Here is a 17374-nt window from a genome sequence, read left to right as displayed (position 1 = left end):
TCCCTAAAGAATGTAAGATTTCTGGGGGTTTTGTTGTTGTTTTGTTGCTGCTGAGTGTAGGTGGGCAGGAGGTGGGACATATCCTTTCCATTGCCGTTTATTTCCATTTTACTTCCATGGTGAGTCCACATATGCTTGAATAGGGCCTTATGCCATCACCACATCTGCGGGGCTGAGGGTGTACATGCCAAGAGGCAGTGCCAGGGGCTCAGTGTCTGAGCCAAAGGGGAGCTTTGAACCCAGGCCCTGCCCTCAGTGGTGCCCAGGGAGTATCACCTTCCCCTTCTAACCCAGCGGCCATTTTCTTCTGTGGGTGACCCCTGGCTGGCCCAGGGGCAACAGAAATCAACGGGAAATAATCTCCCAAGGAACAGATACCCAGCAAACAAGAATTCCCAGAGAAACCAAAATCTGGTTCTTGCATTTGGCCAAGAGAAGGGCCGACCAGCTTGCCCCTCCTGCTTCTCAGGGCAGAGAAATATATTTCTGGAGCTGGTCAGGACGCGCACCCACCTTATGGACACATGCAAAACACAGCATTCCCCAGATGCAGCCGGAAACCCTTTATTGGAGCCACCCTGCTAACGCCAGCAGTCACTGGTGGTTTCCTGGGGGGGAGGGGGTGTGTCCAGGTGGGAGCTGAGGGCTGGATTGTGCCGTTACAGTACAAGTGAATGCAAAGATTTGCGGTAGCTGCCTCTTAGCCAATGATCTTCCTGGCACCCGGTCATGGGGGATGTTGTGGTGGGGCAGGGGGCGGAGGGAAGGCCACTGCGCTTCTGTGGCGGGCTGTCTTTTCTCTCCGGCTTCCCTGCTCTGTGTGCTCCCGTCTTGGGGGGAAGCAGCGGTCCCCAAGGAGAAAGAGCTTGCCGGCAGCCCCGCAGAGCCTGATGGTGGGGCCAGCCCAGCGGGGCTCCCCTGCCCCGCCACCCCTGCTGCCCACCCAGCCTCATACTTCTTTCCGCAGCATCACCTTGATGTTGCTGCAGACCTGGCCCAGGGCAGCGAAGAGCGGGTTGCAGAAGGTGCGGATGCAGAGCGAGTAGATGTGGCTGATGCACTGGATCTCGATCAGGTAGCTCTTGATGCAGGGCACCACCGCCCAGATGTGGCAGAAGGAGATGCAGGCGAACAGGAAGCCCCAGAGCAGGGCCAGCGGGACCCCCAGCAGTGTGGACAGCAGGCGGTAGCACCAGTACTTGGAGACAGTGAAGGTGGTGTAGCTCACCTTCCACACGCCATCAAAACTGTAGGTGCCCACGGGCTCCGCGATCACGTCTTCGAAATCCACCTGCAGGGGTGGGAGGGGGAACCCTCAAGTCACAGCAGCCACCCACTTCTCAAGCATCAGAACCCCCTGGGGGGCTTGTTAAACCAGGTGGCTGGGCCCCACCCCCTGGGATTCTGACCCCGGTGAGTCCAGGGTGGGGCCTGAGATCCTGCATTTCTGACAAGTCCCAGGTGATGCCAGTGCTGTCCCAGAGCAGAGAGGAACAAGAGCCGGTCCACTTCTCTCTCTCATGGATGGATCAGAGGCCCCCAGGAGTTGAGTAACTTACTAAAAGAAACTAAGTTAGAGACAGGCCACGAGCCGTGGCTCTGAAATTCTATTATTTTGTGATCCTAGGGAATTGGACAGTCATCCTGAAAAAATGTACCGGGTGCCTGCCGATAGGATGATGAACAGGCGAAGGTTCCTGCCCTCCTGGAGCTTGCGGCAGGCAGTTACACCACAGTGACCAGTGCTCCGGTAAGGGAAGGACAGGCCGTGTGCACCCACAGGGTGACATTTAACTTAGCCTGGGTGTCAGGCTTCCTGGAGGAGGTGACATCTAGCTAAGCGGATACCTAGAGGTAGCCAGGGGGAGGGAGGAGTTGTGGGCTGGAAAAGAGCGTTTGGGGCACCAGCTGCTGCGACCCAGTGGGATAGACAGTGTGTGCTCCTGGGGAGATGTAGGTGCTTCTGGAAGGCCAAGCGCAGGCCCAGGCCGGAGGGAGGCTGGAGAGGCCAGGCGGGGCACGCATGGGGGCTTGAGTGCAATGAGAGCCACTCAGGGCTTTTGAACAGGGTGTGGCTCGGCTGGATCTGAGCTTTTTTTCAGTTGAGGTATAATTGACATCTAACATTATATTCATTTCAGGTGTTCAGCATAATTTGATTTTGTATATGTTGGGAAATGATCACTGCGCTGAGTGTAGCTAACGTGTGTCGCCACACAGTTACGTATTTGTGTGTGTGATGAGACCTTTCAGGACTACTCTCTTGGCACCTTTTAAATAGACGCTGCGTACAGTGTTGTTAACTGCAGTCACCATGCTCCACTTTACATCCCCAGGACTCACTTATCTTATAACTGGAAGTTTGCACCCGTTGAGCCCCTTCACCCATTCCACCACCCCTCTCCCCGCCTCTGGAAACCACCCGCCTGTCCTCTGCATCTCTGATCTGAGTTCTGAGTGGCTCATTCTGGCTGCCGCAGCTGTGAGGATGCACGTGGGGGGCGAGTTGGGAGCCGTCGCCGAATCCCGTCCGGTTTGGGGTCATGGAGGTGTTTAGAGGGAGGTGCAGCGGCCTGAGAGCTGTGTTAGGATCCAGCACGTGGTGAGGTGAGGGCCGCGGCGTCCTGGCTGGTGGAGGCATCTGGTGTCTGAGCGCAGCACCCGTGGAGGACACAGGCTTTGCTCTCCCCACGCTGGTCCTGCAGCGACCTCAGACCTTCCTCTGCCGCTGCCCACCCCATCCCTCCTTTGCAGCTGCGAGAATCCTGCTCACGCATCCCACTGAAATGGTGACTGAGGCCCCATTTGGGAAGACGGAAGAAATACAAAAGATTGCTTTCAGCCAAGTCACTGAACTTTTCGCTAATCCCTGCTGTGCATTAAGCACCGTCATAGCTACTTTCTCATATGTGATTTCATTTAGTGGCACTGAGCCTTAGCTGTCTTGTCTGTAACATGGGGGCAGTGTGTTCCTGGGCTGTTTTCATAGTAGTTGGTTGAATGAATGCATGATGGATCAGACTAATTGGCGGGGGGAGTGGGGACCAGTGATGCCAGAGCTCAAACTTCAACTCCCAAGTGAACCGTTTTCCTACTTTTTGAGGGGAAGGGGATCCCCTCTATGCCTAAAGTTATTATTAAAATTACTTTTTCTTATAACGTAGCCACATTGCAGAAAATTAAGGGAATAGCAAAAACAAAACACAAGCATCTCCCATTTGTATTTCTCTAGTACTAAAATTATTATTGCTTTGGTGTTTTTCTTTCCAGTGTAACTCTTTTGGTGGGGGGGGAGTGGACATGACCATGTTGTATGTCCAGTGTTGAGGCCTGTTTTTCTCGTGTGGCTGGATTCTGAGCTCCTGTGCCAGGCCTCAGATCCCTGGGTTCCCCTGGAGACAGCTGAGGATGCAGCCCCACCCTGGGGATGGTACGTTGTTGTGGAGCAAAGTTCACGGGGTGAGATTTCAGGCTGCAGGCGATGTTCAGAAGCTGACTTGGGTGGGCAGAGGTCCTTCCGGGACCCGCTCGTACATCTCAACCTCCAGCTTTCTCTCTGAAGGGGTTTAGCAGAGGTCACATAACCTCTCAGATGGCCCCTGGATGGAAGGGAAGGGCTGGAAGGAGGAATATGAATATGGTCCTCATCTCCTTGGAAAGGGTGGCACTGCTTCCTGGAGGCCTTCTTGGAGGTGGAGGTGGTGTCTGGCTGGGAGTTTGGGGGGCTGGGGGTTTGGAGGCAAGAGATGTAGGAGTAGTGTGCTGGATGTTTGTAAAAGAAGACCCAAGTTGCTTGGGGAACGTCCCATGGCTTTGGAGAGTGGATGGAAAGGGCTGGCATCTTTCTACATCTGGTCTATATGGGCAGAAATCCAGAGTTGCTGTTGCTTGCAGATCCAAGAAGCTGGGGACTATAGGCCCTGGAGGACCATTCCAACGTTGACCTGGTACATGCACCATGATTGTGGAGATTCAGTCAAACCCCCAGGGCCTGGATCCTGCCGACTGAGGTGTTCTGACCTCTGAAGCCCGCCCCTCCCCTATCATGGCCATGCCCGGCCTGTGCCTGATGCCTCCTAGCCCCCGGGCTGGGCTCTGGATCCTGGTGTGCCCCCAGGAACTTGGGTAGCAGAGGGAGGCCTTTGGGTGGAGGCGTGCTCCCCGCCTTTATCCAGCAGGCTCTCCCTCCTTCCTCCTCTCTCCCATTCAGCGCCTGGGGCCGCTACTGCCCCTCCTGCGACTGTTCCTTAGGACCGTGTCTCCCCACTCACAGATGACCCAGCCCTGCCTCCTCACGTCCAGCTGGGCAGACAGGTGCATCTGGGCGTCCTGATTCTAATCTAAGCTCTTCACGCGGCCCCAGCCAGGGTCAGACCCCGAGGCAGTTGCTGGCTCTCAGGGAGGGTGACTGTCCCCTCTGAGGTCTGGTCCTTGTTGGCCAGAGAGACCTGCCCCAGGGCAGGGCCCCCAGCCCCTTCTTCGCAGCCGCCCACTCTGCTCCAAGCAGGCAGCAATTCCCCTGCCCCTCGGCAGCCCAGCCTGCTTTGTTCACTTATTCCTCCATTCAACACGTTTGATGATTTGTGTCTGGCCTCTAAGAGGCGGCAAAGTGGAAAAGAGCCCTTGACTGAAGTTGCAGTGCTGAGGTTTGAGTCCAGCTCTGCCTCTTATTGGCTCTGTGACCTTCAGCAAGTGTCTTAGCTTTCATATGCCTCGCTTTCCTAGATTGATTTCATTAGGTTTATCGGAGGATTGAATAAGATACGACATGTAAATACTCGGAACATGGCCTGGCACAGAATCCCTGATCACTAATTGTTAGCTGCTGGTGGCCGTTACAGAGCGCTTTCTTCAACAGGAAGCTAGGGTCCCAAAGGTGGGTTTGCACACCAGCGCAGCTGCTGATCTGATGAGTGACCTTGGCAGATAACCTCTTTGAGCTTCATTTCCTCAACTGTAAAATGTGTTTGCTACTTCTTACAACTCTGTTATGAAGAACAGAAGTAATTTCTTTTCCATCCATCCATTTCCCCCCATCTGTTCATTTACCCATCCATCTATCTATCCATTCTCCCATCCATCCACCCACCTATCCATCCATCCATGGATCCATCAGTCTATCCATATGCATCCATCCGTTCATATCCATCTACCTATTTATCAGCCTGTCTATCCATCCATCCATCCATCCATCATCCACCAATTCATACCCATCCATCCATCCATCCAAACAACTATTAAGCACCCGCCTTGTGCTAGGCACACCTCCTCTTGGGCAGTGCTTAGTACAATACACGGTAGCTGCCCAGTGACAGTAATCGTTTGTTCAATTGCTCTGAAGTTCCTATGAAAATATATCTCAGAAAAGCTGCTGACACCCAGATCGTAAATACGACAGTTCTCCAACCTACCTGGTCATAAATGTGTGTGTGCGTTTGTACTCAGCCTGCGCAGGTAAGATGGATGGGGTCCTCTTTTCCCTCCTTTTCTGCTATGGTAATAATCCTGCCCCCAAGGATCTCTCTGCCTGTTAATGATTTTTTTTTTTTTTTTTGCACAAGGTAGAAGCTGTTGTTGCTGGCATTTGAATTATTTCAAGTAATTGCCTTAGGCACTGTGCACAGGGCAACAGCTCCGTTGTCTGTGAATGCGAAAATATGCTCTCAGAGGGACAGGTAGTCCTGGGAGGAGGAGGCCGTTCCTAATCAGGACTGAGCACTGAGACCGCTCTCTGGTCACCGCGCTAGTTTGGGGAGATATTTATAAGGCCGGCTCAGGCAGCCCCGGGCAGACGCGCCAGTGTATCAGAGGCGCACGGTGACTTCATTTCTTAATTCGTTTCTGGAAGTGGAGGGGAGATGGCTGCTGGCAGGGGGCTCGGGCCGTGGGCGGAGCCTCAGGAGGCGGGGCTGGCTGTGGGAAGGGGAGAAAGGGGCTGCTCGTAAGGTTGGTGTCCCCTTCTCTGGCATATTTATTTTTGGAACAGCAAGACAGCCAGTTGATTCATCGGAACCGGCCAGCGCCGCTCCCGCCGTCCCCAACAGGGTGGGGAAGGTGCAGGACAGCAGAGCTGGGGCGGCGGTTGAGGGGGAGGCCAGACGCCACACCCACTTCAAAAATGCCTCCCCCGCATTCCTGCGTGACTCAGTCCTTGGGCATCCAGGGCCCTGCGCAGTTCAGACAGGCGCTCTGTGGGTGGGGGGAACGGCTCTCGGCAGGGGGACAGATATCTGGGACCAGTTTCCACTTGTTCAGCGTATCACTGTGTGATTTGAGACCTGGTACTTGCCCTCTCTGGGCCTGTGTTTTTTGTTTGTTTTCAGTTTTTTGTTTGTTTGTTTTAACTCTGCCGAGAGGATTGGACCAACATCCCTAGTGACACGGAGTTAGTTTCGGGAGTCAAGACCCAAAGGAGTGGCTTAGCTTTGTTGGGTCTTGGTTTTCTCACCTATTACCTTGCTATTTAAAGAGTGGTCCACAGTCACTGCCCCCTTCCCAACAAGGCAAGTACAGAAGTTGAGAGTAGGCATTTGGAAATAGTCACAGTGATGTGAGCCAATAATTTTATGTCTGTTGATTCTACTAATAATAAAAATTGGAGCTTACATTGTCAATGCCTATTTTTCCGTTCATCTCTCTAGTAGTTAATTTTTATTGACTTTTACGATTCGTGTACAACAGATTGGAATAATAATAATAAAACTGACCTTTCACCCAGATAGCCTGAGAAGCACTGGCCTGTAAAGTTAAAGCTTTAGCTGCAGAATAGCTGAGAAACGGCAAAGCTCTGCTTCACGTGTTATAATTGGCAATAACGTGAAAAGATGCTCAGCATCACTAATTATCAGAGAAATGCAAATCAAAAGCACAATGACGTGTCACCTCACACCAGTCAAAATGGCCATCATCAAAAAGTCTACGAACAATAAATGCTGGAGAGGGTGTGGAGAAAAGGGAACCCTCCTACCCTGCTGGTGGGAATGTGAATTGGTAACAGCCGCTATGGAGAACAGTATGGTAGTCCCTTAAAAACTAAAAATAGTGCTACCTTATGACCCAGCAGTCCCACTCCTGGGCATATATCTGGAGAAAACCATAATTTGAAAAGATACATGTACCCCAGTGTTCACTGAAGCACTGTTTACAATAGGCAGGACATGGAAGCAACGTAAATGCCGATCAACAGAGGAATGGATAAAGAAGATGTGGTACCTGTATATTGATACAATGGTATATTACTCAGCCATAGAAAAGAACAAAACGATGCCATCTGCAGCAACATGGATGGACCTAGAGATTGTCATACTGAGGGAAGTAAGTCAGACCCAGAAAGACAAATACCATATGATATCGCTTATATGTGGAATGTAAAAAGATGGCACAAATGAACCTATTTACAAAACAGAACTAGAGTCACAGATGTAGAAAACAATCTTATGGTTACCAAGGGGGAAAGGGGGCAAGGGATAAATTGGGAGGTTGGGATTGACACATACACACTACTATATATAAAATAGATGACTGATAAGGACCTCCTGTATAGCACAGGGAACTCTACTCAATACTCTGTAATGACCTATATGGGAAACGGATCTAAAAAAGAGTGGATACATGTATATGTATAACTGATTCACTTTGCTGTACACCGGAAACGAACACAACATTGTAAATCAACTGTACTCCAAAAAAATTAATTAAAAAATAGAATTCTATACAATCTGGGATAACCATAGTAACGCCCACAATTTGGCCCTTATAGGTGTCTGTTTCTGGCCATGTGTCTTACATCCAGCATTTCGCCCAGCCTGTAAGGGACGAGCAGGGGTGGAGCGCACGCTGGCCTGACATCAAAGCCTGAGCCTGAATTTCTCCTGCTGTCTCCCTGATCAGGGTCATCGCAGGACCAGGTACCTCAGCAGGAGGTGAGGCAAGAATGCAACACAGACTGGTTCTGAGGGCAGGAAGAGGGGGGCCAGGGATTAGTGGGATCTTGGGGTCCAGGGCATCCTACAGGGGGTGCCTGGGGCACCTGGCCTGGAGGTAAGGACACTTGGGTTCATATAAAGGAACTGTGAAGAGACCAAGATAACAGAGGGTGACCGGGGTGGGGGGGTGTGTGAAGAGAAGGGATCCACCAGAGGAGCCCTCATCAGATCTCAGAGCCCTGTCCTTGCCCGTCTCTTCCCTTCCCTCCCTGCCCCCTTAGTCTCTGCCTTCGGGAAGGCTGGTGCGGTGGACTGGAGAGTAGTAGGAATGGCCCTGGGTTGAGCTGTAGGTTAGCTGTGCACCAGCTTCTGGGGGGAAGTTAGCTAGTCTCCAAAGATGACCCCAGATTGGTCATGCCTCTCAGCACACAGTCTCAGACCATAGGGAGTCTGGGCTTGCCCTGTGACTCGCTTTAACCGCCAGAATGCTGCAGAGGAGATGCTGCTGCAACTCATGAGAGGCCGCCAGTGAGACCAGCAGAGCTGCCCAGCTGAGGCTGCTCAGCCCACAGAACCGAGAGAGCCTCAAAGCCTTGGTGCTTTAAGCATGGAGTTTTAGGGGGATTGTCACACAGCAGTGGATAACTGATACGCTGTGTCTTTAGGGGAAACTGGTGACAACTCTGGACTGCAGGGTTATCTTCTATAGGACAAGGGGAACTTGTTTGTACTTTAAAGTACAAAGCATTCACTGGCCCTGCCTCATAAAATTTCTGGTGGCAGGGCCCAGAAATCTGCATTTTCACAAGCTCCCCAAGAAAGTGGATGTTTTTAAAAACTCTAGTTGATACACAGGAGTCCCTCCAACACTGTGTTGTAAATACCTCAGTGTGAGTTAATCCAGGGTATAGCCCTTCTTAGAGGTACTTGCCAGGGGTACTTTCCAAAATGAAGGAATTGCCAGTGTGGTATGCCTGGCAGGTCATGACCTTTCCTAATTCAGCCTCAACCTGCCCTTTCTGCCTCCTATCCCACAAATTCCCTTTCAGATTCTCCTAGTCCCATTTTTCGCCTGCAGACAGCGTAGCAAAGAGGTTTCGCCTGTGGGCCAACTCAGCCTAGCTGATGGTCCATGGCTTCCTGGAAACGTGCTGTGATCCATTAGTAATGTCCGCCACGGACATAGGCAGGGGAGTGGCAATACCCGTTCCTCACGTTTTCTGATTCTGCCCATCACTCTCCTCTATGTTGTGGCCTTTGCTTATTTTGTTCCCTCTTCTTGGAAAGCCTGATGCCCCCTTTCCACATTTTACTTTTTTCTTATTATTTATGCACCTTGGATACCACCTCTCCATGAAGCTGGTGCCTGACTTTCCCAGATGAAAGTGATGTCTTCCTCCTTCCTGTGACCCTTCATCTGGCACTGATTTAAGGCATTTATCACCTCCACCTGTGCATTCTCATTGTTTTTAGTCTCATCTTCTCTGTCTGTTGGAATTCTTGGATTCTTGGAATCTGTTGGATTCTTCTCAAGAGGAAGCACCAGGTCAGTTTCATCTTCGTGAAACAGGGTGTCCACATGGGCCCACAGTGGGAGCAGAGTTTGGAGACCTTGGGGGAAGGAGGGTTACTGGGTCCTCTGGGTGTTTGTTAGCCTAAGCTGAGAGGCAGAAGGTGCTGTCTGTGTGCTTTTCTGAAGGGGGAGGGTCTTGTGGCAGATGTGGGTTGGAGGTAGGTGGGAACTAGTGTGATGGGCTGGGGTCAGGTCTCTCCCTCGGCCCTGGTTGAAGGGCCGGCCCTGAGTGCCTGAGGGGAGTGGTTGAAACCAGAAGCTGAAGGACCTGCCTGCCGAGGGGTTCATATGTCCCTGCTCTAGGGCCTGGCTGCCTAAGTGTGAGTTGGGGAGGGGGAGGGGTGTTGATGAGAAAGCCCCGAGACCTCTCACAAATAACTGGTGGACTTTGGGGTGGGACTGGGGGCCTGCAGGAATGCACGAGGAAGGGGCTGGAGGCTTTGCAATCTGGGTCTGAAGGGAATGGTGTCCTCGCTGACCAGCTGGAGTGCCAGGGACCGCTGGCCTCCTTTCCCGCCCCCCAAGAGCCTAGCATGGGCCCTACACGCAGTGGGTCTCACTTGCTCATTGCCACCTCCTCTGCCACAGCACAGAGCCTGGAACGGAGCAGGTGCTCAGGAATGACTCGTGGAATCGATGTTCCATGAATGGTGGTGATGGTGGGGGTGAGGGGAATGAGGTGAGCCTCTCCTCTGCCCAGGCCCAGCCCGGAGCTGGGAGATTACAGTCAAGACTGCTGGGCTGTGCGGAGCTCTCCCTCAGCTGTTGGCACTCACTTTCCAGCCTGGGTTCAAGGGTAGCACCAGGCCTTGCTCAGGGAAGTTTGGGAAAGTTTTGACTCTAGAAATCCAGAGGGAGCACCTCCTTCTGCTGAGGGTCAAATCCAAGGGCCCGGTGGGTGCGTCTCCTGCTCTTCACCCTGGTCTTTTCTGTGTGAAGCCTCAGCAGCTGGCGGTGGAGGGGACGGGTCTCCCTTTTCTCCACCCGGCCTCTGTCTACACTAGGGACTCAGGCCCAGAGAGGGAAAGGGATTTGCCCAGGGTCACACAGCAAGCTAGAGTCAGGGCTGGGACTAGACTTGGGTCTCTGTAGCCTGTCTTATTCTACCGTCTTACGGCGTCATCCTCACACACGTGGAGCCTGTTCCCACATGTGACACCACCCCGACGGGAGCCTTTCCAGCCTTCATCTTGGCCTGACCTTGTTTCTCTTTCTCTCCATCTCTGTCCCCCTCACCCTCTCGGTCCCTTGTCCTCCCCCCCACCCCCCGGTCCTTTCCCTGGTCGATGAAAGACATCCAAGTGACCCAAAGGCCAGCCTGTTCAGATGGACGTCTCTCTTTCAGCCACACTCTCTCCCATTTCTTCCTTTTCTTCATTCTTTCACATCCCATTACACCAACCTGAAGTCTTCTTGAACCTGTCTGTGGTATTTATCTGGTTCAGTTTTAGAATCCCTGTTCTAAATTTCAAAACGTTTTCATCTCTCATTAAAAATGAAAGGAAAAGTCAAATAAGTTCCCAAACCAGGGAATGTCCAGTAAATACACCAAATAATCATCTCCTCTCGACAAGAACATTTGTGGGCCTCTTGCTTCACCTTGGAGGCATGGTTTTCTGGGGCTCAGGGCCTCCAGGAGAGGGTAGCTCCCAGCCCCCTGGGAGGCTGCGTAAGCAGCTGCATCCGTGTGGCCGCCCCCATCCCTGCCTTGGATTATAATCTGGGCCTCGAGCCTGGAGCCAGCTCCCTCCTGGCTCACTGGGACCCGAGAGCCCCTCTCCACTTGTCACCTGCTGCGGGATCCTTCAGAAAACACATGCTCCCTAAGGGTCCTCTTTTGCATTCCCGCAGCCGCCAGGGCCCACCAGAGGGGAGCCTGAGTGTCAACGCCGGCCCTGGCTTAGCTCTCTTGTCCTGCAGGCTCCTAATCAGCTCACATTTGCACACCCTTGCTGTGTGCCAGGGACTCTCGTAGGCACTTTCAAACCTCTTATCTCATGCAATCCTCTCGGTCTATTTCTATTGCACAGCGCTGCTCTGAGATCCATTTACCCTGGGGGAATAAATTGTGCTCATTTTACAGGGGGGCCAGTGTCATTGCTTTTAAGTAGAGGAGTCTGGATTTCAAACCACATCTGTTAGTGTCAAGTCTGGGACCGTTGCGTCTAGATCACACTGCACAAACCACGACAAATACTGTTTGACGTGCGTATGGTGCTTTTCAGTTCGGAACGTTCATTCCCTAATTTTGCCGCACTTCCCCAACTGTGCTGTGATGGCCCTCTCTGCACCACAGATGATATTTATAAATACAATAATAGCATAATATGAGCTGTTACAGGGAAATGCCCTGAGTGAGGTAAGGGCACAGAGGAAGGAGCTCCTGGTTGCTTGGAGGAGTTGGGGAAGGCCTCCTGGGCAGGTGACATTTCAATCAGGTCTCGAAGGCTGAGTGGGCGTCCACCACGTGGAGGAGAGGAGGCTGGCTGCTGGCAAAGACACAGGAGGCATGGGAGCTGGAGGTGGGAGGGGAAGGTGGGGGCCAGATGTGCTGGGGTTCGAATGCCATGGGGGGAAGTTAGACTCATGCAGCACGGGAGGTGTCCCACTGAAGGTGACCACGCAGGGCTGTCCTTTAGAACAAGCCCTTAACCCCGCTGTCTAATCCAGTGGCCTTGAGCTATGTACGAGCACTTGACCTGTGGCTAGTGCAACTGAAGGATTCTAAATTGTGTTTAATTTTAATTAAAATGTAAAAACTGATAGTTAATTCTGTGACTGGGAAACTTGTAAGAATGTCTGGCACAGTTTGGGTTTGTGAATCAGTTTTCGACTGTTTATTATATGAAATCTAAAGACAGAAGGGTTTCTCATAAAAACTTTGGAGTCTGAACTGAGATGCATCCCATGTCTCAGATACACACTAGATTTTGAAGATGAAGAAAGATTATACAATTGTTCACCAATAATTGTTTTGTAGTGATTACACGTTGAAATGATACTATTTTGGACATACTGGCTTAAATGAGAAATATCTTGAAAATTAATTTTACCTGTTTGTTTTTCCTTTTTAAAGTCATGGCTGCTAGAAAACTTAAAATGACATAGGGTGATTGTATAATGGGTCGCATTATATTTCTACTGGACACCACTGGTCTGTGGTTCTGATGTATACAGAGCACCCGGGAGGCCCCCGCACCTGCCCTTTTAAAGGCCCTTCCAGTGACTTTGATGCTGGTTGGTGGGTACCCTTCTCCCAGGAATTCTGCTGTAGTAAGATCCCTGTGGCTACCGGGTGGAGGCTGGAGTGAGGGGTGGCCCTGGAGGCAGCCGGGCTGCTGATGGCATCGGGTGAGGAAAGAGGCCTGACTCAGGCCTGGCCGCGAAGGAGACTCCCTGAAGGCAGGGTAACCCTCATACAGGGGTCCCGGTGCCCTCTGAGTGGCCTCTGGCCTGGCCTGGATGCTGCACGTGCCAGGAGCAGGCATGAGTGCTGGGTACAGCCCCCCAGCCTGAGGCAGTGGGGGCCCCTGCAAGGGGCCAGCAGCCCTGCTGGAAACCGCCCTCTGGGGATGAACCCCACACCCACTGTGGAGACCGCAAAATGCCCCTGGCATGGAAAGGGCCCAACTTGGCCGCCTCGTCTGTCCCCAGCCGAGGGCCAAGAGCACACGGGAAGAGCTACAGAGTTGTAAAGTTTCCTTTGCGACTCGCCTGCCCCGCCCCGGTCGATGGTCCTGTATGTGCAGCTGATTCTTTGCTCTTGTTGACACTAAAGGCTCTTTGGGGGTACAAGCTGGTTTGCGGGACGGGGGTGGGTGGGTGGGATTTGGAGAAGACAGAGGAACAGGTCTCTTTTCAGGGAAGCCGATCGCGCGGGAGCAGAGCCTGCCCCTTCCAGCACCCAACCTGACACCCTCCAGGCGGGGGGCGCCGGGGCAGGCCCTCGAGCCTACCTTCACTATGTCCTCGTTAATGTTCTTGGGGTCCCGGTTCACCAGGTCGATCTCCTTGAAGTGAATGTCCTTGACGATCTGGGCCTCCAGGTCTGTGTGCTCCTCGGCCATCATCGTGGAGCTGGGTGACCTGCTAGAGGAGATCGGAGCCCTGTGGCCAGCGGGGCTGAAAAGACCCAGGGCAGGGACAACAGTGTCCCCAGACTTGTGCCGCTGGTGGCTAAATAGGCCCCACCCAGCGTGCCGGCTGACAGCTGTCCCGCATAACTTCAGCCTGCTGCTGGCTGAAGGCTCCGGTGGCAGGCCTCCAAGCTAAAATTAAGACTGGAGCCCTGCAGGAAGGCCCAGCGCTCCTTAAAGGGGGCTGCACGGGCGCTGGGCCTCATGCGCGAGCCAAGGGCCTGGTGTCTCCTGGTGCCCTCGCGGTTGGCTGCTGCTGTGGGACCCTGGTATTTGCGTTTGGGCTCCTGTGGGAAGGAGGTGGGCTCAGCCCCCAGCTCAACCTCTTGCTGGGTGTGTGAGCTTGGGCACACCTCGCCTCTCTGGGCTATCATGTCCCCACCTGTAAAATGGGGCCATAATAATTACGATCGGGGCTCTGCCTACCCTCGTGGAAAGGAGGAGGTGAGCTCGTGGGAGAAAATGCTTCAGAACGGAAATGCTCTCTGGTGGGGATTCTCGTTGGAGCAGTTGGTACCTGCCCTGCTGTTTGATGGCCTGAAGCAGGGCTGAGGTTTTCCCACTTCTAGGGTTTTCCCCGGAGGGGTTGATGGACTGTGGTGTGGGGTAGGTCTGGGGCTGAGACCGGACGCAGACCACCCTCCTCTGCCTTTTGATACCACGTGGAGGGGACCTGGAGTCCACGTTTCTGCCACCCTTCACCCTGTCCCCAGGGACAGCTTAGTGACAGCTTCCCAGATATCCATGGGCCCCAGACACAGCACGGGCATCGGTGGGGTTGCCCTCTCTTAGGTATCTGCTTAGCTTCCCTGCGTCCTCTTCCAGGTCAGCCATCACCCAAGGCCCCCGCCGCATGAAGGGTGACGACTCTGAGTCTCCAGGGTCTGTGCATCCATTCATCACTGACAGACTCATCTCTTTAGGATTTGCCAACAGCTAGGGATAAACAGACCCATCAGGTTAGGACCCTCCCTGCCTGGGGGAGCCCACAGCCTAGGGGGACAGAATGATCAGAAAATAAGGAATTGTAATACTGTGTGGCAAGTGCTGCATCAGAGTTATGTTACAAAGAACTTGCCTGAGAAGTCCGTAGGAGGCAATGACTTACTCTGAGGACATCAGGGAAGGCTTCCTGGAGGAGGTAGCTTTAGAGTAAGGTGTTGAAAGACAAGCAGGAGTTCACCACATGGAACATTTCCGGTGTCAGAGGGCTGGTAGGAGCCAGAATGCTAAGAATTGTGTAGTGGCTCAAGCACATGCTGTCTGGGGGTGAGGCAGGGGATAAGTCTTGACTCTGGCCTGGGTGTGAAGGATCTCAAATGTCATACTAAAGAGTATAGATTTTATCTAGAAGTGCTGGGAAGCCATTGAAGACTTCAAAACAGCAGAGGGTCTTCAGTAGATTTGCATGTGAGGAAGCTGATTGGAGCTGATTTGATTGGAGCTGTGTGAGGTTTGAGGCAGGAAGACTAATCGAAAAGCTGGAGGTGATAAAGGCTCTTTCAGTAACTATACTTGGCTACTCATAATAAAGATGTGAAATAGTAGTGGCTTGTCCAAGTTAGGGGCTTTTTTTTTCTCTCTCTCACATAACACAAATAGGTAGTTCAGAACTATGGTGGTGGCTGCATGATGTCATCAGGCACCAGCCCTCCATCTTTCTGTTCTGCTATTCTCCTACCAGAGATCTTGGGGATTTTTTGGAATCATTTCCAAAAAGGGCAGTGTGATTTCAGGATGCATTATTAGAGATATATCGTCTAGAATAATGGAGGTGACCAAGCTACCAAACTCTGCACTGGTCAGACTACACTTGGAGCCTTGTTTGGGGCCTTGGGAAACTAGATGGTATCTAGAGAGGGTGAGTAAGATGGTGTAAGAGCTTGAAACATGTCTTAATGAGAAACAGAACAATTTTGGATTGGAGAAGAGAAGGCTCAGCAGGGAGAAACAGATGAACTTTACTTAAGTCCCTGAAGACTTAAGGAATGAGACTTGTCCTGGGTGGTCCCAAGGACGGGTACATAAGTGGCACACTGCCGCACTCTGGCTTCATTCAACCCAGTGCCTGGCTCGTTGTAGGCTCTCTTGATAGTGATAGCTGGGAGGGTTACTCTTAAGGAAGAACTGACTCTCAGCTGATAGGCTGCTCCAGAAAGGGCTGAGCTTCGCGAGGTCAGACTTGTTAAGTCAGAGAGTGAAAGGGAGTCAAGGATTGGAAAAGTAGAGAGCTGGGCAGACTTCGGGGCCGGCTAGTAAACACTTAGGCAGGACTGGCTACAGAATTTACAGGATCCGGTGAAAAACAAAAATGCAGCGCCCCTCGTTAAAAAGAGATTCCCAATTTCAAGGTGGTGGCAGCGGAACATTAAACCGAGCTCGTGGCATCTTCGAAGCTGGGATCCTGTGGGTTGCGTTTCCAGGAAGTTGACCCGGGTTTCAGGCTCTGTGGGTCATACAGTCTCTGTCACACTGATTCAACTCTGCAATGCGAAGCCTGGAAGCAGCCACAGACAGTACGTAAATCAAGGAGCATGTTTGTGTGAAACTTTATTTATAAAAATAAGCCGCCCTGTTCCTTTGCAAGGGTAGTTACCAAAATAAGGGAGACTGGCCCCTGCCGTTGCTCAGGTGATGCCCACCTGGCTTCCAGGTGAGAGAAAAGAGATGAACCTTTGCCGGCCTCAAGGACCAGCAGTGACAGCGCTGTTCAGAAACCACTCTGGAGCGGCTCTGGGGGAGGGTTTGCGTGCACGTGGTGGGAACAGCAGTCACTGTTTTCTTTCGGACCCAGAGCAGGCCCTGATACCCTAGAGCAGCCGGAGCTTCGGCCTTGGGCCTTGTGGCTTCATTAATAGAGAGGCCTGCTGTCCAGAGGGGATTCTGCAGGCAGGGATTTCTGCATCTGCCTTGGAGCTGTGTGGTGGCTGGTCCAGAGCCCCTCTGATGTTCCATTGACTGGATGCCCTGAAGATGTTTCCATCTGGAACATCACAAGGGGCTAAGATGAGAGAGAGAGACCCTCTGCTCGCCCCCTCTCTGCTTTGTCTCCTATAGGATCAGGTCTCTGCTCCGGAAAGAATCCACCCCGCCGTAATTTCCACCTGAGCTTGGGAAGCGAGCTGCATGGCAAGCCCTGGTGATTCAGAGAATGCCCCCACCTCATGGACAGCGTTTAAAACCGGGCCAGCTCAGCTCCTCTGTATCTAGGGGAGCTTTCCTGGGGCCATTTCTTCGTTCAACACGGAGCGACTTGGTGCTGGGGTGGCTGTGCCCAGTGGATGGTGACCGCAGATGAGTGACCCGCTATCTCAGCAAACGCTTACTGGGTGTGTTGGCTCATGGCCAGTGCTGAGGACGCAGCGGGGAAGAGCCCAGGAGCCGGAGCCGACTGCACAGTTCCCGTGAGAGGTAGACACGAAAAGCCAGTGACCAATGCAGGGTCCGGCCTAAAGCGGCACGTGGCAGCAGGCGGCGGGTCCTGGGGGCTGTGGGGGGTGGGGATCCACGTGGTCCCCGCCTGGAGGAGTTTGCTGCCTGGTAGGGGATGCGGGAGGCCCCGCAGCACTGCAGACCCCGCGGAGTGTGATGAACTTGCAGGGAGCTGAGGGTGGACACTCTACCTGAGCATCCGGCCTCTGCTCCTGGGCCATTGCTGTGGGCTCGGCAGAGCAGCTGGAGGAAGTGAGGACGGCTTGTTTTCGCCGGGAAGGAATCATTGCCCTCCTGCCCCGGGTTTT

The 17374-nt window shown here is 52.8% G+C and overlaps 1 protein-coding gene across 1 annotated transcript; it reads right to left on the bottom strand.

The window, feature by feature from the left end:
- Nucleotides 1–555: 555 nt before the first annotated feature.
- Nucleotides 556–13653, bottom strand: CAV3 (caveolin 3). Its single transcript, XM_004318599.4, has 2 exons — nt 13455–13653; nt 556–1291 (listed from the first exon to the last, which is right to left on the bottom strand). The coding sequence occupies exons 1-2, from the start codon at nt 13566–13568 to the stop codon at nt 950–952; spliced, it is 456 nt and encodes a 151-aa protein (XP_004318647.1). The 5' UTR covers nt 13569–13653; the 3' UTR covers nt 556–949.
- Nucleotides 13654–17374: the final 3721 nt, after the last annotated feature.

The sequence above is a fragment of the Tursiops truncatus genome, chromosome 10 (assembly GCF_011762595.2).
Source record: "Tursiops truncatus isolate mTurTru1 chromosome 10, mTurTru1.mat.Y, whole genome shotgun sequence".
Classification (NCBI taxonomy): Eukaryota; Metazoa; Chordata; class Mammalia; order Artiodactyla; family Delphinidae; genus Tursiops; species Tursiops truncatus.
Note: the sequence above shows the minus strand (reverse complement) of the source record. Positions and strands in the feature narration are given on the sequence as shown.

Excerpts from the sequence above, each read along its gene's own strand:
- CAV3 (XM_004318599.4), bottom strand. The coding sequence starts at position 13,568 with ATGATGGCCGAGGAGCACACAGACCTGGAGGCCCAGATCGTCAAGGAC. Across the intron at positions 1,292-13,454 it reads TTAACGAGGACATAGTGAAG|GTGGATTTCGAAGACGTGAT; the intron begins GTAGGCTCGAGG and ends CCACCCCTGCAG.